The 23,123-nt window shown below is 36.5% G+C and overlaps 1 protein-coding gene across 1 annotated transcript in view; it reads left to right on the top strand.

Annotated features, from left to right (window-relative positions):
* The first annotated feature begins 6,093 nt into the window (after window positions 1-6,093).
* Window positions 6,094-23,123, top strand: part of LOC149256842 (putative LRR receptor-like serine/threonine-protein kinase At5g48740) — a 37,272-nt gene continuing 20,242 nt past the window's right edge. The window contains exons 1-19 of the mRNA XM_089455478.1: window positions 6,094-6,304; window positions 7,621-8,164; window positions 8,338-8,810; window positions 8,895-9,027; window positions 9,125-9,190; window positions 9,620-9,691; window positions 9,835-9,903; window positions 9,991-10,065; window positions 10,194-10,262; window positions 10,353-10,421; window positions 10,566-10,637; window positions 10,826-11,001; window positions 11,111-11,319; window positions 11,421-11,547; window positions 11,637-11,705; window positions 11,795-11,984; window positions 12,081-12,213; window positions 12,335-12,646; window positions 12,802-12,865. Of these exons, the coding sequence (XP_089311604.1) occupies window positions 6,214-6,304; window positions 7,621-8,164; window positions 8,338-8,810; window positions 8,895-9,027; window positions 9,125-9,190; window positions 9,620-9,691; window positions 9,835-9,903; window positions 9,991-10,065; window positions 10,194-10,262; window positions 10,353-10,421; window positions 10,566-10,637; window positions 10,826-11,001; window positions 11,111-11,319; window positions 11,421-11,547; window positions 11,637-11,705; window positions 11,795-11,984; window positions 12,081-12,213; window positions 12,335-12,646; window positions 12,802-12,865 (3,013 nt within the window). The 5' untranslated portion in view covers window positions 6,094-6,213. The remainder of the gene's footprint in view (window positions 6,305-7,620; window positions 8,165-8,337; window positions 8,811-8,894; window positions 9,028-9,124; window positions 9,191-9,619; window positions 9,692-9,834; window positions 9,904-9,990; window positions 10,066-10,193; window positions 10,263-10,352; window positions 10,422-10,565; window positions 10,638-10,825; window positions 11,002-11,110; window positions 11,320-11,420; window positions 11,548-11,636; window positions 11,706-11,794; window positions 11,985-12,080; window positions 12,214-12,334; window positions 12,647-12,801; window positions 12,866-23,123) is intronic.

Genomic DNA, 23,123 nt, shown 5'->3' with positions numbered 1-23,123 from the left:
TACGTTAAATGATGATTTCCTAAATTATTTACCAATCCCCTGTTAAAGGAGGTTAGAAGAGGTCTTCTTGATAGGATTAATGATTAAGATGGTGTGTCACGTTTTGGGCCTTATACAAGGTGAAACTGCAAGATCTTCAGAAGTGAGGGAAGTTGGGGTGAAGTCATGGGCTTGAAGAGAGGGAAGTTGGGGTTCCATTGTATTGCATAACTTTTGCATAATACTCGGCAGGGATCTTAATTTGGCCAAGCATCATTTATCTTAATTATCTCTATGATTATTCTTGCATAGATCATCCCATCAATGACATTTACTTTTTTTATATTGAACTTAGTGGACATTCAAGTTTTATTTCCATTTGAAATACATATGGGAGACATGGTGATATTGATGCATGATTTAAAACTTTCTTCACTTGTTTTGCATTCAACAGGATTTGGCAACTGTGGTTCCAGGTCTTGAGCCAACAAGAATTGATCTTCTCTCGATGAGGACAAACATTATCTTTGTTCTTTGGAATATGATAAAAGGATGTCAGGTAACAATTTTTCTTAATGCTGACAACTTTGTTGTTTGTTTCTTTGTTTTTCTGCCACCATGTTCCCTCCCAGAAAATGTTGTGCCTAGAGCCTAGTAGATGCATCACTGCTCGTAGTGCTCAAGAGCACGAGTATTTCAAAGATCTAGGTTGTGTACCCTGACGTGTATATTAGATGTGGGGATAAAAAGATTATTGGTCTGTTGTAACGTAGCCTGCATCATCTCACCAGTGAGTTGCTCTTTGGAGACTAGTAAAATAGATGGAAACCTGTATAAGTAACATGATCAAATATACCATGTTTAAAAAAAAAAAAATTGCCACATTTGTTAAGGATTTGCACCATTGGTGTCGTTGGATTGTTTGTGGTTCTAGTTCATCAAGACTATTGAACAAAACTTTATTTGGAAATTAAGTTGTTTACGATTGTCAAATATGACTGATCATTTGAAATTATTTACCATCTGTTGTTACTAACGGGGTATTTTATAATATTGTGCAATCTGGTTTTCTATGCTTCTTACCGTGAGTATTTACTTATTATGGTGATGTGTAGAGGATATGATATTCAAGAGGTTTTTATGTTGGTTTTGATGATAACATCTCAATGGTGATGGAACCCTAGCTTTGAATCATGCAAGGTTCCAATGGTGAACCGTGAAAGAGAACGCTTATTTTGGATTCTAACCACGAAACTTTTCTCAAAAGTCCGGCCCATAGAAAAAGGTGAAATGTTGTATATAAATGATGTTTGTTGCTGAGCAAGAAGTCTTGTTAAAATTTGCAATATGATATATACTCGTGACTCTGTTTTTGAAGCACGTTTTTTGATTGGGAGGCATAGTTTTTTTCTAGTTATATTTCAGAATTTAAACCTACTTGTTCTTGATGGTTTTACGAAGGCTTTTAGTGACATTGTATTCCTTGTTGAATGAATGCTAGGGGTGCCTTGTTGAGAATAAGGGTATCTTCTATGATATTGATGTCTTTTCTTCAATGGATTTCATGCACCATAGGTTTGCAATGATGATGAAGTAACTCTGTGATTATCTTGATCTACATGGATAGCTCATTGTTGGTGTTGTTTTCTCATGGGTATCACTGCATTATTGAGCTCTTTGGATTAATGATGGAGATGATACCTTCTCGTTGCTTCATGTGATCATGTGCTTCTTCAGAAGAGGTTGGCTAAGTAGTTGATCATTGTTTTTCCACCATAGATGTAGCATTCTCTTGTTTGCGTAAGAAATTATGCCTGAATTTAGGTTCTTACATTGTTTCATTGGTGATTGACATGCCTTCTTGCTAAAGTTGTTTTGGTTATGATCAAGTTGTGTGAAGTTTTAACAGTGTTGACCCTTTTAGTTTCTTTGTGGTTAGGTGCATGTTCCCTGAAGAGTTGTTCCTTTGAGTTTAGGTGCATGTTCCCTAAAGTGATTGGCTTTCGCTACTTTAAATACAAACCTTATGCAATCATTGAATGCTATTATTTAGATCATCAATGCCTTTCTTGCAGTTGATTACTTATAACTAGGTGTAAATTTCCAGAAAAGGAAACTTCCCAATTGACCACAAATTTCTGAGTTTTTCAGTGAATATTTCAGCTAGAAATTTTGTCAAACACATCATATAGATGTTGCTGTAGGTGTTATCTTACAATAGTGAACAAATAACATACCATTGAAACCCCAAAAGAGTTCAATCTGATATATTCATTACTCAAAAATTTACATACCGCTGATAGATATAATTTTGACCACCAACTCAACACAATATCACAAGGAAATAGATTTTGGAAGCATAGTTTCTTGTATTTGACAACATCAAGATTTACAAGCCTCCAATCCTACCAAGATTACATGCATAGCAGGCAGTGAAACTCCTCCAGGGCTCTTAACTGATACACACAATTTATTCACACTTGTTCCTTATGTTAACTAGTCCCAAAGGGTCCATACATCCTCCACGCAATAGTATAAATCACAGTTACATCCAGGTGTGGTAATACAACTTACCAAAGTCTCAAATAATGCCCACAAACATTCAGAACCAGATTAATTGACATCCACAGACTAGGTACAAGCCCCACGTCCAGCAGATGAGTGTGGAGTCCGGTTACAAAGAGAATAGGCCCCACAAATGATATGTTTAACGCAGCCCACCTGTACACAATGCAAGAAAATATGGTTTGTCCAACTGTAAAGAAACTTGAGGTTTTGACCAGGAGCTCGAGTTTCCCCTCCAAGGATAAAATCTGACTTAACAAAGACCACTTCTCTAGCACAGGAACACAATGAAACTTGTGAGAATAGTGAGAATCTTGGCTTTTGAATGATGGAACTTGTTCTCCTTGAGAGTTGGTGTCTGCAAGTTTCAATGGTCCCTATTCTCATTCACAAAACTTCCAGGATTTTCCATGGCCATCACTTGTAAAAGAAGATTTATGAAATAAACATCAATGGATAAAATTAACTGATAACGCCTCAAAATATCATGGGCCGAGAAAAAACGTAGAGCCAGGGAATGGTGGGATAATGAATCATGTGTGATAATGCAAACCATATGGGACAACTTTCCCAGGACTCACCCAACTCTTGATATTCCTCTGGCAAAGAAACATTCCATGCAGACTTCTTTCAAAATTTCACTTAAAATCTTCAATCACCCCTTTGTACATAAGCATGTTCGTAATTTAGTCCTTGGTGTTAAAGAAAGTCGATTCCATTGTTGTTGTAAGTAGACTAGTTAGGTTGGTTATGTACAACATATTTTGACATATTAAATTGGAAAGTGTCAATAGTTGTGTATGATTCTAAGTAGTTTGAGGTATCTTTATAATTACTTATATTGTAACTCCATTTAAACTCTAATACAAGAAACTATCCATTCCCTTGATCTACATGTCACTGATGCTTTTGTGATACCCTATTGTCCTCTGTATGATTGTGTTTTAAAAGAGAAAATTGGTGGCATATTTGTATTAGTTGCAATATTTTTGGGAGCTATCTCTGTACAACTCTAAATTCTGAGTTGTTTTCCTTGGAGTCCTTAGTTGCATAGAATCCAACCATTGAAATTCTAAATACTCCATAATGATAGTTTTTCCACTGTGAACCATTAGAATACAATTCTGATTTGCACCCTGCCTAAAACAGATTGACTCAAGCTTCCCATTAGACACGTCTTTTACTAGAGAAAGTGAAATTCTTTTGGCCTCAACTACTTGCAATGTTATCCCTATATAATTCTCTGGATTTTTAGGAGGCTGATGATTTTGTATGACTCAGTAAGACTGTAGGAGGTTATATAATCCAGCTTTGAGAGCATGTTGCACCTATTGAGTGGGCATTAAATTCAGGATGTAGTTGGAACTAGTTTGATATCCATTCAAAAGTGAACTTGATAGTTGAAATCATACTAAAATATGTGAAAATTCTGAGATTATTCTCAGTTGTACACCAATTGGAAATGCCAAACTGTCTAATATGTGAATATGAATTGACGTTCATAGAATGATGTTGAATTAATAAAATGGAGGAGAAAAATAGATTCATTCTTCTTGAAGTATGGAATCTATATGGAAAATTGCAACAATATTGACGTTCTCTGCTTTTTTATGTGTATTCGATGTGATAGATTCAGATTGGGCTAAAAATTTGGATGATAGAAGATCTATCACTGGGTATGCTTTCAATATTGGGTCCAGGGTCATTTCTTGGAGTAGTAAAAAGCTGAGTATTGTATCTTTATCATTAGCAAAATGAGTATCAAGTTGTATGTGCAACCACTTGTGAAGCAATTTGGTTGAGAAGACTTCTTCATGATGCAAAAGAAGAACAAAATGATGCTATGATGATTAAATGCGACAACCAAAGTTCAATCAAGCTGGAAAATAATCATGTTTTTCATAAAAACACAAAACATATAGATACTCAATTTCATTTTATTAGAGAAAAGGTTCAGTGCAAAGAGATTTTTCTTGAATATTGTAACACCTGTGAAAATGTGCAGCTGATATCTTCACCAAGCCTCTTGGGAAGATTAAATTTGAATTGTTTAGGGAGATCTTAGGTGTGCAAGTGAATCATTTCTCCATTAAAGGGGGAGAGTCGAAATTAATGGAGAAAGTTTGTTTCACAGTTGTGTGTGTCTTAGATTAGATTGTAGGATATAGTTTTGATTTCCCTAAATTGAATGTTGTGTGTCTTAGATTAGATTGTAGGATATAGTTTTGATTTCCCTAAATTGAATGTAAACCTATATATTTCTGATTTGATGATTCACGAATGACACTGCTTAGGCAATCTTTGAGTATAGCTTGCGCTAGTTTCAGTTTGTAAATTTCATTCTAATTTGTCTTTCCATTTTTTCACAATTAGTTAAAAACATCCTTTATAAGCAAATAGTTAGTCACACGTAAAAAAAACACCTTTTATAAATAGTTAGTCACACGTAAAATCGTTCAGGTTGCACAATGTCTTTCCATTGAGATCTCTTCCTCTTTCTGACGAATTCTACACAACTAAATCCAAGGAGTCCTCTCATTTCAGCTGTAGATCGATCTCGTCTGCTCAATATCGAATCCTGGTACAATGAAGGTTATGGCCAGAATGAAAGTGGCTAAACGTAACGAAGGTTAACTAGGGTCGGGTCTCCGGATCATGCTTTTGTTCAGTGGGGACCAATGATGGATTTGACAGCCGACCGTGATGTTAACAAGTCTGTACAGACAAAAGTGAAAGTCAATACGCGTGTTTTTTGGATTGGATAAGTACAAACGACAAAAGGGCGAAGTTTCCTCTCTCCTTCATTATGAAAAAGACACCTTCAGTGGAATCATTCGCTCTTCTGAAATCTCAGACAGGAGGGATAGCAACACAGTTTGGGAGAAAAGGCCGAGCGGAAAAGCCTATGATAAAAACCTTCAACGTCAAACAACCATCAGTCCAAATCCTTCTGCTGTGCAAACATTTGGTTGACAGATGGACAAATTAAGTTATGGTAAATGGGGTGGTTGGATAGCCACAGTAGTGCTCTTGCGTTTATTCACTGCCTTTACTGAACATTCTAACTTGAACAAAGGGTTCAGTAAGTGCGCTCTTACCTGTTGCGTTGGAGTATTTCCGTTTCGTCTAACTTTTAGCACCGTCCCTTTTAGAATCGTCGTTTGATATCCTGTTTTTTTTAAGAAGGAAAAAAAACTAACTTTTATACACAACTAAATCCAAGGAGTCCTCTCATTTCAGCTGTAGATCGATCTCGTCTGCTCAATATCGAATCCTGATACAATGAAGGTTCTGGTCAGAACGAAAGTGGCTAAAAGTAACGAAGGTTAACTCGGATCATGCTTTTGTTCAGTGGGTACCAATAATGGATTTGACAGCCGACCGTGATATTAACAACTCTGTAAAGAGAAAAGTTAAAGTCAATACGCGTCTTACTTTGATTGGATAACCACAAACAACAAAAGGGCGAAGTTTCCGCTCCCCTTAAACACACCTTCATTATAAAAAAGACACCTTCAGTGGAATCATTCGGTCTTGTGAGGTCTCATACAGGAGGGATCGCAACACAGTTGGGAGAAAAGGCCGAGCGGAAAAGCCTATGATAAAAACCTTCAACGTCAAACAACCATCAGTCCAAATCCTTCTGCTGTGCAGACATTTGGTTGACAGATGGAGAAATTAAGTTATGGTAAATGGGGTGGCTGGATAGCCACAGTAGTTGTGCTCTTGCGTTTATTCACTGCCATTACTGCCCAACCAGGTATGTAATGGAACATTCTAACTTGAACAAAGGGCTCACTAAGTGCGCTCTTACCTGTTGCGTCGGAGTATTTCCGTTTCGTCTAACTTTTAGCACCGTCCCTTTTATAATCGTCGTTTGATATCCTGTTTTTTTTTAAGAAGGAAAAATGTTGGAAGAATCAGGTTACATAGTTGTTTTTTCTGATCAGATCATGTTGTTCCAAGTAGATACATGAAAATCTAGAAACATATAAAAAAAACAGCAGATATATGATTTGAAAAATACAGATCAACCATAGATAATGTATATGAAACTGTAAATGAGGAATAGATGACCAAAAATACAGATGTCTGTTCAAAAACTGAAGTAAAAAAATCAAAGAATCAGTCCTGAAATCATGATTAAAGGCAGCAGAGTGAATGGCCCCTGGAGCTGAATCAACTCCTCTTTTCGAAAGCATATCCGCAATGAGGTTCTGTTCCTGTAGATGTGATTGAAGGAGATGTGCTGAAAGGTTCGCTTCACTGTGCGAGCTTCATCCAATTTTCCAACAAGGGAGGGTGGAATCCCGAGAGCCCTCTGACCCAATCGATGGAGCCTTTAGAATTCCAGGAAAGCTGAAGATCGTTGATGTTGAGCCAGTTTGCAGTGAAGAGAACACCCCATAATGCAATGATTTCCGCCTTATTGTTGGTACCCCATCTCCCTCCCACCAAAAATGATAATAGCAGCCAGGCTTGGTGACTATGAAAATACCACAACAGCACTGTCTATTAAATCAGGCACCATAGGAAAAACCAACCAGAAACTTTTGCCACACATGCTCTCTTTTAATCTTCCTCGGTTTCTGAACAGTTTTACTGGGACCAATTTATAAGAAATAGACCACAATCCCCAACAGTGCAGTCCTTACATCCACCCTTATATGTTCAAATATCTTAGTATTCCTACAATACTAAATACCCTATATGATATAAAATGGTAATGTTCATAATTCATTATGTGTCTCAAACCAGAGTTTGAGACATTTCTCCAATGAATCATTATTCCAATCCATGTAAGACTGTGTCCCATACTTCTGTAGCAATTGGGCACCTCAATCTCCAGGGTATGTAAGACTGTGTTCCATACTTCCGTAACAATTGGGCACCTCAATAAAAGGTGTATCTATCCTTCTGTAACAATTGGGCTCCTCAATAAAAGGTGTATCACATCCTCCGAATGCTGCATACAAAGGGGGCATATCCTGTTTTTATAATGTTCAACGAACATATGTTTTCATATTTGGTCAGCAAGATGTTGGTTTGTTCATTACTCTTTTTGGCGGTGTGCAGGATTTCTGAGTATCAGTTGTGGAGGTAAAAAAAATGCCACGGCGGAAAACAATATAACATGGGTAACTGATGCTCATTACATAGACGTCGGTGAGTCAGCAGACATAGGGGACGCCAGTGAACAAGCCTATGGCTCTTACTTGCACACAATGCGTTATTTCCCAAAGCCTCTTAACAAGTCTTGCTATCAGTTGCCTGTGGCCCCTGATGTCCCTCACCTCTTAAGATTATGGTTTGCCACGGGAAATTTCAGTGGATATGCTGGCCCGTTATATGAATTCGCTTACTCTATTGAGACAGTGGATATGCTGGCTTTGCTAAACGTAACAGTATATGAGAATACACCAAGGTTTTACGAAAATATATTGGTTACCAAAGGCAGAGTGTTGTACATTTGCCTTGTCAGAACTTACCCGACTGATGATCCCTTTATCTCTGCTATCGAGATTAGGAGGCTCCAACATGGCATGTATAAAGACGCTCAGCCAGGAACAATCTTCTTTACATTATCAAGATACGATACTGGTGGAAATTCGATGGTCAGGTGAACATTTTGAAACTTGTTTATATTTACCTATAGAAATCAAGGCAGAATAATAAATTGTAATAAATTCAAATCTCGCTCTTCTACCTGCGATAAGACTTTAATACAGTTGAGTAGTTGTCATTTTTTCTGTTAATGATCGACCTGCATAGCTTTTGTTGTTGATTGAGTAGGTATCCTCACGACAATTTCGACCGCATCTGGACACCAGTTATGTTAGATGCAAGTGATGCACAGAATGTAACTTCAAAAAGACCTATTTCAAGAAACAATACCAATGACTTTCCTCCAACTGCTGTCTTGCAAACTGCGTGGGTCATAAACAGCTCGAACGCCTCCATTCCATTGCGAGCGGGATTCGATTCGGGTCAAATAGACCAAACATTATTGGTGTTATATTTTGCAGAGCCCGAGACGCTGAATATGCATGAATCGAGATCATTTTCAGTCAAGATAAATGGTGAAGAGTCCGAAATCAATGCTTTGGTGCCAAATTATTCAGCCCAAGAGATTACAATCCCAGCCTCTTCTGTATCAGATTCTTTTAGTTTGATTGAGGGAAGTGAGTCTACCCTTCCTCCTATAATCAACGCTTTCGAGTATTACCAGCTACTTCAATCACACCAGCCAACAGATTCTGAAGAGAGTAAGAGACTTGCCCTCACTAAATTTCTCACAAGTAAATTACCGATTTTACAACTCAATGCCTAACGAGCTTCTCAAACTGCAGTTGACGCTCTTAACGATATCAAAAGTCGATTTGACATAAAAGATTGGACTTCTCCTGATCCTTGCTATTTGATACCCTGGGACGGAATTGGCTGTGATGATAGAACCTACGGTGGAGTAACAATTTCTGAAATGTAAGTTAAATTCTCCGATTTGTTTACAGCAGAAATCGTGAAATCATGAGGCATATAGGCCAAATCTAACATGCCACGAGGATACTGTTGTTGCCAGAGATTTGTCGGGAAGGAATCTTACAGGACCGTGGCCTTCCGATATTGGAACTGGATTGGTTAATCTGTAAGCAAAAACTGGACCTCTATTTTATCTGTGTGTAACCTCTAACTATCCCTTCGGAGAATACCACAAATACTAATAGTCATTATATGTCTTGGTGTTTGATAATAGAAACATGATTATTCTTGATGGTGTGTTAAAAGTATTGACTGTTTATAAGTCTTCCACATGGGAATATAGAACTCTGGTTCGGCTTTTCGAGGGAACATAATTTGCGTTTGAATACCAATCATCTATGCAGCATTTACCTATTCGTTTGAATATGATACCACCCAATAATCATATGTGCTGCATTTACCATTTTGTGTTGGAATTAGCAGGTCACTTCACCATAATCACTTAACCGGAGGAGCACTGCTCGATTTGGGCACTCTAACTTCCATTTTGTAGGTTCTTATGTTCCTATACATTTTTACTTTGGCTACTTTGCAGATATTTACAAAACAATAACTTTAATGGTGATCTTGAGTGGCTACCTTATCTAGGCGTTTATCTTCGAGAATTGTACGCTTGCCCCTTTTCTCTGTTTTCTATTTAACCTTTTTTATTTTATTTTTCTTCGAAGTTAAATGAAACTAATTAGTAAAATTTGTACTTTGTGAACATTCATCTGTGCAACATTTACCTATTTGTGTTGAAATTAACAGGTCACTTGACCATAATAACTTCACAGGACCAGTGCCAAATTTGGCCAATCTAACGACTTTGGAGCGATTGTAAGTTACTTTCCCACATAACTTTCATATAATAGGTTATTTTGTCGCTATACATTTTCATTAAACAAAAAATTTACTTTGGTTACTATGCAGATATTTACAAAATAATAACCTATCTGGTACTCTCGAGTGGCTATCTGACCTAATCTCTCTTCAAGAATTGTACGCGTACTTTTTTCTGTTCAATTTTTTTTTTTTTCAATTCAAAATTAAATAGAATTAATTACTAAATTTGTAAATATTTTGCAGTAATCATCTATGCATTTGCCTATTTGTGTTAAAATTAACAGGTCACTCGACGATAATGATTTCACTGGACCAATGCCAAATTTGGCCAACCTAACCAAATTAGAGCGACTGTAAATATCTTTGAAACAAAACTTTCTTTTTGTGGATTATTTTGGCTTTACATTTTCACAAAACTAAAATTGACTTTGATTACTGTGCAGATATTTACAAAACAATAAACTGAATGGTAATGTTGACTGGCTATTGGATTTAAAAAATCTTCAAGAATTGTGCGTCTCTCTCTTTTCTCTATTTGATTTTTAAAGTTTTTTTTCAAAATAAAATACAAATTATCAAAAAAACTTCAAAATAAAATACAATTAACCAATGAATATTTTTTCAATCGTTTTAACATTTAAACTTTTTCTATGCAGAAATATAGAAAACAATAATTTCAGCGGTGTATTTCCTGCTCAACTTCTCCATAACTGTTCGCTGAAACTCAAGTAATAATATCCGATTTTATATTTCTCATGCTCAGACACAACTTGTTTTAAAATTTACAGCTTCAATATTTATTTTCATTCATATTTTCTACACAATAAATTGCCACATATGACAATGAATCAACTTAAAATTTAATTTATTGAAGAGCATGATGTTTATGGAAAAATATGTTTTTTCTGGCGTGCAGTTACTCAGGAAACCCCTACCTACGGGTGGGTAGGAGGGAATGTAATCTCGAGAAGAATGAAAACACGAAATTGATAGTTGTACTCGGAATTTTATTCATCGCGTTGATAGTAGATCAATGTATAAAATTGACCATAAAAAAAGAGCGTGTAGCTACCAAAAGCAGTGCGGGCAACGGTAAGTGTTACAAATATCATTATTATAATATGGACATGGTTAGAGTGTACGCCATAAATGAAACATGGTTGTATTTTTACTATTATAACTGTACCTTCCATGAACGCAGACCACTCGATGAATATGGTGCCAAATGCAACAAAGTCACGTGCCTTCACTCTAGATGAGATGAAAGCTGCCACAGAAAGCTTTAGTCAGGAGATCGGAGGAGGGGGGTTTGGACCGGTCTTCTTTGGCAAATTACCCCAAGGACAACTTATCGCTGTGAAAGTGCTCTCACAGTCTTCCCAACAAGGAATTCAAGAATTCTTGAATGAAGTAATTCTCAGATAGAATATGGTCATCTTTGTGTCCAATCTAGGAATCTCAGTGTTAGGTTGGTCTGCACCCTAACTAGTATATATGCATCTCATGAACAGGTTGATCTTCTTTCTAAAACAAACCATAGGAACTTGGTATCTTTATTGGGCTACTGTAACGAAACTGATGAAGTTATGCTGGTCTACGAGTACATGTCAGGAGGGACCCTAAGAGACCACCTTTATGGTAAATTATATTACTCTAAAATATGTTTGTTTCATTCAGTAGAATAGCCAAGGTAACCAACAAGCATTTGGTTCTTGTATTCTTTCCAGGTCCCCGTGCAGAAAATTCGGATCTAAATTGGAAAAGAAGGCTCAAAATAGCTTTAGATGCAGCGCAGGGTAACTATTTCTTTTAACGCTCATTGTTTACAGTATTGATTACGGTAAAATAGGAGTAACAGTATATCTAATTGGATTTCTATGCAAAGGCCTGGAATACTTGCACGTGGGTTGCAACCCGAAGATAATTCACAGGGACGTCAAGACCGCCAACATCCTTTTGGACAGCAATTTGAATGGAAAATTGGCGGATTTCGGTCTTTCAAAGATGACAATTGATAGTGAGGCTACTCATGTTACCACTAAAGTGAAAGGAACATTCGGATATCTGGATCCAGCGTATGTAACTTACTCTCTTTGCAACAATATTTTTTACTATGAGTAGAGGCAATCGTACTGTATTTGTTAATTTTTGTTGGGTGACAACTTTCACAGGTATTTCAACACTCAAATGTTGACGGAGAAGAGTGATGTGTATAGCTTTGGAGTGGTGTTGCTAGAGATATTATCCGGTAGGGTACAAATAGATCCAAAGTTACCTGAAGAAGAAGTAAACATTGTTCAATGGGTAAGGAACCTTATTACCAATCATGCAAAATATAAATATTTAACAACATTGACAACAGAATATTTCGTAGTGCATCTTCTGCTAGAGACTAACAATAAGTATTGGCGTGACATATTTACAGGTGACACCGTATCTACGAGAGACCGATGAAAATGGTGGCAAGATAATAGACGTGATAGACAAGAGGTTGTGTGGAGGTTACGACATGAAATCTGTGAGCAATGTTGCCAAAATCGCGATGAGATGTGTTCAGGCTTTACCGTCACATAGGCCGACTATAAGTGAGGTAGTGGCGGAACTCAAAGAGGCTATCAAAGTTGAGGAGGATAAGGACTGTTTCTCAATTGCAGAGGAGAATGGCATCCAAAATGGGGATGTATCAACTAAACGCGAAGGAATGGAGTGGAGCGATGACAGCTGCAACATGTCAAATGTAGGAAGATAACTTCGCATATTCCCATCTAATCAGAGACGCGAACAGAATACTAAGACGTCTTGACCAGACTGTTTAGATTATGCTTAAATTTTAATAAAGTGCTTCCATTGTTTGTCACTTTTGTAATCATCATATTGTCCTTAAACTTTTAGGTTATGAACAGAATTGCAGATTTAGATAAACGATTAAGTGGTCCTAATGATTTTGAGTATTTGAGTAACCATCTATGTGGAATATGAAATGACTTATTTAACCTAGCTGCAACATATATATATATAACAAATAAAACACAGTGAATGTGTGATCTAAAAATCATTGTAAATCTCATATATTAATTGAACTATTAACTACATTATTATATAGTAAAATTATTAACAATCAATTCTGAAACAAATCTTACAGGGAATTTCCAACATAAACTATCTTAATGATTTGCTGCCCTAATTTTGTAGAGAACACAAAATTTGGTGACTAATTTGTCAGCAATTTACATAACTAATTAAGCATTATTCCCAACACTTCCCCTTAATGATTAACGAGGATTTACTATCTTATCTCGTAGTGCCAAAAATTGAGTTTTTATATGCTTCAATTCAATATCCTTCTTCTGCACCAAATCTCTAATGAAGTGATATTTCATGTCAAAATGCTTTGTACAGCTGTAATGAATTGGATTCTTTGCTAAATGGCACTTACATTATCACAATTAAATCACTATAGGTTGAATTTGTTTTTCTCCAATTTTTTCCAAATATTTTCTGAGCCAAAGAGCTTATGTACTCGTTGAGGTAACTGCAACATAGTTCGCTTTTGTGGATGAGAGGGCAACAATGCTTTGTTTTTTTAGCTCCATGTAATCAAACCAGAACCAAAAGAGAAACAATTTCCAGATGTGGACTCACGGTCATCAAGACTACCTTCCCAATCTGAATCACTAAATCCAACAAGATTGAACTTTTCACAAGAGTAGTAATGAATACCAAAATTTACAGTGTCTTTCACATACCTTAAAATCCTCTTGTCTTTCACATACCTTAAAATCCTCTTGGCTGCCTTCATATGTATTTCAGATGGATTTTTCATATACCTTGAAACAAGTGAAATTGAATATGTAATATCAGGCCTTGTGTGGGTTAGAAATATAAAGCTCCCCACAATACTTCTGTAAGTTTTCTCATCAACTAAATCAACACCATCATCTCTACATGACACCTCTCCATGAGCACTTGGAGTAGGGGATGGATTACAATCAAGCATATCAAATTTATTTAGCATATCATTTGCATACTTTGTCTGACAAATGAAAATCTCATCCTTACTTTGATAAACTTTCATTCCTAGAAAATATTTCATGATGCCTAGATCTTTCATCTCAAATTCATTCATCAAAGCAACCTTGAATTTATCATTCATCAACATGCAAACTTATGATTAAAATATCAATACCTTCTTGTTTGTATTAGAGGGTAGGATCACTCTTACTTCTCTGGAAGCCATTTTCTTGAAAGTATCCATCAATCCTAGCATACCATGCTCTTGGTGCTTGCTTGAGACCATACAAAACCTTCTTTAACTTGTAGACATTATTCTCCTTTCCTTCCACTTCAAAACCTTGTGGCTACTCCACATATACTTTCTCTTCTAAGTACCCATTCAAGAAGGCACTTTTCACGTCCATATGATGTATGTTCCACTTTTTCTGAGCTGCTAATGAAATCAACATTCTAATGGTCTCTTGTCTTGCTACTGGTGCAAATGTCTCTTCATAATCAATCTCGTACTTCTATGTGAATCCTTTAGCAACTAATCTTGCTTTGTGTCTTTCAACACTCCCATCACTGTTAAATTTAGTCTTATAGACCCATTTGGTTCCAATCTTTTTCTTGTCATGTGGAAGCTTTGTCAACTTCCAAGTGTCATTCCTTTGAATGGAATCCATCTCTTCTTGCATGGCTCGCATCCAAACCTCATTAGTACATGCATCTTCAAAACATGATGGTTCAAAATCAGCCTTGACTAATAAAGCAGAATTGACTATCTCACCTATTGGGCTTTCTTCATGTGCTTGATTTGCACTCCTCTGATAAATATCACTCGATCTTCTTACCTTCCTTGTAGAATGTGGAGAATAAGTTGGACTTGAACTTGATGTTGAAGAAATTGATGAAGGGCTACTTGGTGGAGTTAAGCCACTAGTTACAGAAACATTAGTTGGATGCTCATGATCATTATCAACAATTATATCATCATTCAAAACAGATTTTGTCTTCTCAACATGGCCTTTTTTATGACCATAAACACCCCTTCATCAAAAATTACATCTCTTGAGACAATAAGCTTGTTATTTAGAGGATTCTACAATTTATAAGCCTTGCTTGTCTCACTATACACAATAAAAATAGATAACTCACTCTTTGCATCAAAATTTTTTCTATTCTGACCAGGGACATGCACATAAGCCAAACAACCAAAAACTTTGAAATGATTAACAATAGGCCTTTTCCATACCAAGCTTCATAAGGAGTCATCTTTTCCAATGCACTGGTGGGGATATTCTAACATTGGCGGAAAAAGGCTTCAGCCTCAAGTATTCTGTCTCACATTTTTCATTTCATTAAAATAATTGAATATAGTGTTACAAATAAATAGATGAGAGACAATGTTCTCAAGATAGTGCGTGCTATATTAGACACTTTTGGTTGAGATAATTTCTCCTTTGGTTGAGATAATTTCTCACCAGACACACACCAATATAGGAGTTACCTTATCTAACTCCTATCTTAGAGGAACAACCCAAGAGTTAGGCACAAATTCCTAACTTGGAATATTTAATTAATTTATTTATTATTGGATTTATTATTGTTTTGTGAGAGAGGCTAACATTCCCCCCTTCAATGATAAATCCAAAATAAGAATGAGGAACCATCTTCCAAGTTCTCATGTTGATCCTCAAAAGCATTGCCTGAAAAAACACCAAATCTGGATACTGAAGAAACTGCAATATGAAGAGACTGAGTCAGCTGCATGACTGATTCATCTCGGAAGGACGCTTGACAACTCCATCATGTTCCAAGCCGCAAAAGGATCCAACTGTCCTTTGCTTGAAAACAGAATCCAGTGTCCACTGACACAATTTGATGAACGCCCACTGGCGTACTTGCTGATGATGAACGCCTACTGGCTAAAGATGTCGAAAAACAAATCAATGTTGCTTTTGCTATGATGAAAGTTTCTCACTGCTGCTTTTGCTGTCGATCGCCCACTGGCGAATTTGCTGATGGTCATTGCTGATGAAAAATGCCCACTAGCTGATGAAGATGCCCACTGGCTGCTTTGTTGATGTTGTCGAGACTTTCAGTCTGACAACCACTTGTCAATTTCATTGACATTTCCCCCATTTGTCAGTTGAAAGGAGAGACAATCTTCTCCAAAATATATCTGAACTCCCCCCCTTCAGGTGTAGGAGATTTTCACTGTTGTACTCCCTTGTTCAATTGCATGAGAGTACCATCATCGTTTCACCACTGGCTGCACTATGTGTGATTGTAGTCGATTGTAGAACTGAGACAATATTTTGACTGTGGATGACCATTCCCAAGGATCGATCCATTCATAATGTATCTTCAATCTGGTTGATTTTTGTTGGTTGTGACATCTTTCTAAGGAATGATTCTGCTTGCCACAATGGTGACAAGGATGGAGATCAAAACACTGATCTTCCATATGACCGGTTCTTTGACAATGAGAACACTTCGGTTGGACTTCAACTTCAGGTTGCGTGCAATTTTGTTTGTCTGCATCTTTCACTTGATTTTGTTAGTTGCATGACAGGCTCGCTTTAAATGGCACGCTCGCTTGATTTGTTGCTTACTGCACTTGCTGGGAACACTTGCTAGAGTTGTAGAAATTTCTTGCTTAAACTCTGGAATTCATGCTCGCTTAATGACGATTGTGTTTGTGTGAAGGCTCACTTGCCTTACTTAATGACTTCATGCTCACTTGAAGGAATAGCCACACTCGCTTGATGTCGATCTCAACTTGCTTGATTGGTGTTAGAGTTGAACTTGTTTGGTTGTTGTGATGGTTGCTGCAATGATCTTCACTCTGGCTCGCTTGAAAGTTTGAACCTTGTACTCTTTTGACGCAAATTTCTTGAATGAATACTCACACTCGCTTGCAGGAGATGTGAACTTGTTGTGTGTTTCATTTAGAGTTAAAACTCGTGAACTCACTTGATTGTGCTTTAAAGGAAGGGTGTCGAACACTGTCGAAAATGCACCCAAAAAAGCTTACAATTATTTTAATGTATCACTACAATGAATTCAATTTGACTCAGTTCAAGATTTGGGTGTCGGTTTCACCAAGAATGCACCCTTACAATTCAAAGTAATTTGAGTTTGATTACAAGTTCAATAATGTTGATGTAGACTATGCTCTGAAACGTTGAAGTTTATAGATTCATTAACTTGATTGTAGTGATGTAGACTTTGCTTTGAAATGCTGGAGTTTGCAGATTCATGAACTTGATTGTATTGAGTGAATTTGTTTGTTGAGGTAGAATGCCGATGTTGAAAACTGTGATTATTTGTTGTAGTGACGCAAATGCATGTGTTCAGTTTAATTATCCTTCCTTGAAGCTATTTTGTTACAAGTGTTGTGCTTGCTTGCATTGAACTTTATGTGTGTTAAATGAGATCATATATGTGTCAAAACTAGACACAATTCAAAAAGCAACAACATGAAGCATGCACCATCATCAACACACTCTTCGTGTACCTAAGATCCCCTTATTCAATTTCGGGTGGATTTAGGACATGATCACCACAAAAAGATATGTTTTTTATTAATTACTGGAGTACAACAATCTTCAATGTCACAACTGCAAACTTTGTCTTCAAATGACCTGCACTGACTCGATCTCTCTCAAAGTAAAAAATTACTTTGAATTACAATAATGACTTTCACATGTCACTCCAAATTACAAAATATACCATATCTCTCCACACCTTATTTCTCCAAATCACAACTTATTACTCCAAATACAAAAATATTTATAACTCCAAAATTACAAAATATACTCTTTATCTCTCCAAAATAAAAAAATTTAATGCATCTCTCTTAAAAAAAATACCTTATTTCTCCACACCTTACATACTCCCCAATTTCTTCATACCTTATCTCTCCATTAAAAAACATTTATAATCACTTTTACATACTCCCCATTAAAAAAAATTAATATTTTTTTATTAAATTACTTTATAAAAGTAATTTAACGAGCGTTAAAATTTTTAAAGCTTGTATGCATGTAAAAGTGAAACTTTTATGTACTCATGGTAGTGCCTGGTGTAAAAGAACCATGCGAGGACCTTGTCAAAGAGTTTCGGCAAATGCCACTGAAGGTGAGGTCAAGATGTGTTGGTCCTGGTCTCGATTTGTGTCTTTAATCAAGTCCTCCTCCATGTTGGACACTTTCACCACAACAAATTTAACGCAGATTTTCACGAACCTTCCACAGACCTTCATGCAAAGCTCTTCAACAAGGCTTCTTTTCCACACAGGTTCTATAATCCACATAGATCCTTTAAAGTTGCTTCCTTTCTTAGAAGTCACATGTCGATGGTGGTTTTGCTTCCATTCTAGCACATTATGGTGCCATTAAATATTTAAAAAAACTCTTTCAAATGCGTAATTGGAGAATATGTGACTTCTTTTCCGATGATTCTAAAACCGGTCTTTTGGCAGACACATAAATGGATTTCGACAATACTTGAATAGAATTCAAGGGCCAAAAATGTTGCACACCACAATAGCTTTCTGGACAGATAATCAAATGCAATGATAACTGTGGATTCGGATACGCCAGAGGGTTGTTCGAGGGTCTTATTCCGACTTTACAAAGGGAAGTACCTGGAAATGTTGTTATGTTTGGTGTGTACGGGGGTGTGTTCGAAGGCCTGCTTGAATAACACTCTTAACAACATCAATTGAGAATACAAATAACCAGAAATCCACACTAGGAATCCGACCAGCTGTAAGCCACTGTTTCATACAAGCGAGACACTATCGAACCACGGGGATAGACACTGAGGACCACCAAGAGAATTACACTGAGGGGATTATGTTGGGAAATTCACTCAAAAAATTGGCAAGATTTGCTTGGGGATTCAGTCGAGATTTATTTTGTCACAGAGCGTGGTGCACATGGATCAAAACTGGTTTGGTATTTCTTTCACATGGAATCTCTGTAACAATTATGTCATTTCTGCAAACAACTAACAGTGGAATTCTATCTCAAACAACAAAATGAAATTAATTGTGCAACGAATAAAAAATCTCCATCCATCCAACAACTTCTTGTCGCTTAGCACAGGTCAAAGAATAACAGGACACGCTCAAAGAACCAGATCTGTTGGCTTCGCTAGAAATGTAGACATTTATAAAGCACCATCAAGGGGTTTCTTTTAGTGAACTTACCACGCTATTCTCACTATAGATGCCCTTTGCTGCAAATTGCCTCAGTATTGAATGGGTTTCTCCCACGCAATAGTTCCTTCAATGTCAAATAAAAACGCAACAACAATCACACCGCAGAACTTTTGATTACTCCTAAGCAACTGGGCCGGCCTAGGAAGCTTGCAGCCATCAAGGGAATAACATTAAACACCACCAATCTACGATTGCATGTCACAGAGCTCACAAATATCACCATGGCTCTGATCCGAGAAGAGCGTACGACAAATTCTCTCGGCAATGACAAATACATAGAACCAAGACGCAGCTCTGATACCACATATTGAAAAATGAAATTAACTCAAACAGATTACAAACAGATTACAGAAAACACACATAAAACTCAAACACAAAACATTGGCGGAAAAAGGATTCAACCTCAGGTATTCTGTCTCACATTTTTCATTTCATTAAAATAATTGAATATAGTGTTACAAATAAATAGATGAGAGACAGTGTTATCAAGATAGTGCGTGCTATCTTAGACACTTTTGGTTGAGATAATTTCTCATTTGGTTGAGATAATTTCTCACCAGACACACACCAATATAGGAGTTACCTTATCTAACTTCTATCTTAGAGGAACAACCCAAGAGTTAGGCACAAATTCCTATCTTGGAATATTTAATTAATTAATTTATTTTTGGATTTATTATTGTTTTGTGAGAGAGGCTAACATAATTCCTTCAAAATAATTTTTCAAACCAAGCTTAAGCAAGAATTTAAAAAAATCTACACACCTTTTTTCACTTTGCAGGAGCTCGATATTGCCTCTGATGTATCTCTGTAATTTCGGATCATCCAGTTTTGAAATTGCGACCTGCAATAGCCCTTTGTGTCCTCTTTCCAATGCCACCAGTCTAATCCAAATTGGATTCTCCAAGAAAGAGTTATGCCAACTCTCCCACAGTGACTTGATTATAGACTAGTTTAGTAGAACGAACTTGTACAACGTGCCATGTGTCCCTGTTTTGACCTTTGGCTCTGAAAAATATACACAATAAACTACAGTTCGTCCTCTTTCTGTACCTTCTTACAAAATTTCAATCCGATGCTTAGAGAGAAAGTTATGACGATTTTCCCCAGGTCACCTGTTTGGAATGTAATTCAAGAGTCTGCAAAAGGAGCAACTTCCTCAGATCATATCTCCACAAATATGGCGCGAAAAGCTCTAATTCGGAACTAAGGTTCAGTGCGATTGCATCTCAAATGGGGTTTTTTTTGTGCTTCTGAAACGTCGTAGAAAAAAAGTTATAACGAAAACGCCACGATGGCCTATTTGGAGCAGCGAAACCCTAGAATCCAAAACCTCTGATACCAAATGTTATGAAACTAGCTCACAAAAATATAGAAAAGATAGATCAATGCCATAGAATTCAGCATCTTCGAGGGGGAAACCTCCTTTACATTACACAAATGAATGATTCCTTGATGATTCAAATGACAAAATCTCCTTTCTATATATAGTTTTCTAAGGAGTCACAATATAACCCAGCTGACCTAACAATAATAATATAAAGGCATAAAAGTAACAATAGAGGGATTCTATGGGGCACTATAATAACAATATGGGGACAATAGGGGCACAACAATATTAATAATGGATACAACTACAATAGTAATGGGGTAATCACTAGTATTATAGGGACCTAACACAAACTATGAAAATTTAAATGCCCATACATGAGATGCCATAACCAACTTGAATCTTCATAAGCCATATTTGCAAGATTGTTGTTATGTTCATCAAACCTCAAGGGAAACATCCTATTTCTTGTCATAGGCATAACAATGATCACCCTATTTCCCTCATTCTTATCATAGATAGTACATGTCTTGTTTTCAAAGACTACTTTATAATTTTTCTCACATAGTTGCCCAATGCTCAACAAATTATGCTTCAATTGTGGAGTATAATAAATGTCATGAATACTCTTTATACCTTCTTTTATTTGGGCCTCCATAGCTCCGTTTGCAGCAACCTCCAATGATTTATCATCACCAAGCTGGATCTTGGATTTGAAACTTCCATCCTTTGCTGAAAACAACTTCTAATTCCCTGTCATATGGTTAGAACACCCAGAATCTAGGTACCAAACATCTTTACTAGCATTTTTACCTTTGGCATAAAATTAAAATAAGTGATCTGAAGGATACTCACCACTTTCTTGAGCTTAATTAGCATTTTTAGCTTCTTTCAATCTGCATTCTCTTTCAAAGTGGCCATACCTGTTACAATAGTAACATTGAAAACTTCTCTTATCAAATCTACCTCTGCCTCTTCCTCTGAAACTACCTCTTCCACTTGAGCCACTGCTTCCTCTACCTCTTGAAGAATTTTGGCTTTTCCATTTACCTTGACCTTGATTTATTTTGGCACTACTACTACTTGCATCTTCACTCTTTGTAATTTGTAATTTAGAGGAAAAACCTTTCTCTACACCTTCAAAAGTGTCCTTCAATCTTTCTTCATGAGACTTCAAAGATCCAACCAATGGATCAAGTTGTAGTTTTGTCAAATCCTTACTTTCTTCCATGATTATGGCAACATGATTCCATCTATGTGTTAAAGATCTCAATACTTTTTAAATTGAAACTTCATTACTTACAGTTTCTCCAAGTGTAGCCATTTTATTGACCACATCTTTGATTCTCACACAATAGTCACTCACACTTTCAGCTTCTTGCATCTTCAAATTCTCAAACTCTCACTTCAATGTCTAAAGATTGACCACCTTAACTTGATCACTACCTTGGTAAGCTTCTTGTAGAGTCTCCCAGGCATCTTTGGTAGTTTTTGCTCATCATATTCTTGGAAATAAGCTCTTATCAAGAGCTATCTGAATGTTAAACAAGGCTTGAGCATTCTTCTTCCTTGCTTCCTTTCTTGTTGTTTTTTCATTGGTTGTAAGGGAATTCCAATCAGTTGACTCCTCATATCCTGATTCAAAAATCTCCCACAAATATTTTCCAATAAAAAAGGTTAGCATCTTAATGCACCAATAATCATAATCGTTCCCATCAAATTCTGGAACTAGCATCTGCTTAGAATTCGACATGATTAACTTTGGCGCAATTCCAACAATACAAATTTAACCCAAAACAATTTTACGTGCTCTGATGCCACTTGTAGAATATGAAATGAATTATTTAAGCCAGCTGATAAGGCAACATAACTATGAAAAAAATACACACACACACACACACACACACACACACACACACACACACACACACACACACACACACATATATATATATAATATATATATAATTAAAACAAATAAAACACAGTTACTGTGTGAGCTAAAAAACACTGTAAATCTCATATATTAATTGAAACATTAACTACATTATTATATAGTAAAATTATTACTAAAATGATTAACAATCAACTCTGAAACAAATCTACTGACACTACAACTAATTTCGAGCACTGACCATCCTAACAATTTGCTGCCCTAATTTTGCAGAGAACACAAAATCTACTGACTAATTTGTCAGCAATTTACATAACCAATTAAGCATTATTCCCAACAATTTGTACCCTTAACTTATTTATTGTGTTTGTTGAAGATAATGGAGAATATGTAAATCTAGATAGATTTGGTTCATTAGAGCTTTAGATTAGGAATTAGTTCCTATTTCTTAGGCAGCTGTTCTAACTTCCCTAGATGTGTGAATACCATATATATTTTTTATTGTAAGATGATTCTATGTAGAGCGTTCTGCTATAGGTAGTCTCCAGGTGGAGCTCCTCACCTATGAGTTGTCCAATTCATCAATAAAGTTGATTCTTCAATTTGTTAACATGGTATCAACGCTATAGGTTTGAGAGGCCCTGCAAATCCATGAGTGGGGAGTTGGTGTGAAGAAAACTGGCATGGTGAGAAGGCTGAGAAGCAGCACAACTTTTTATTTTTTTTAAATTTAATTCACAGTGATCATCGCTCTTTCTGAAGGA

This window comes from Pinus tabuliformis, chromosome 7, assembly GCF_031772625.1.
Source record: "Pinus tabuliformis cultivar Carrire ecotype Pingquan chromosome 7, CPIR1, whole genome shotgun sequence".
Classification (NCBI taxonomy): domain Eukaryota; kingdom Viridiplantae; phylum Streptophyta; class Pinopsida; order Pinales; family Pinaceae; genus Pinus; species Pinus tabuliformis.
The sequence above is the reverse complement of the archived record's forward strand: the minus strand, read 5'-3'. Positions and strand labels throughout refer to the sequence as shown.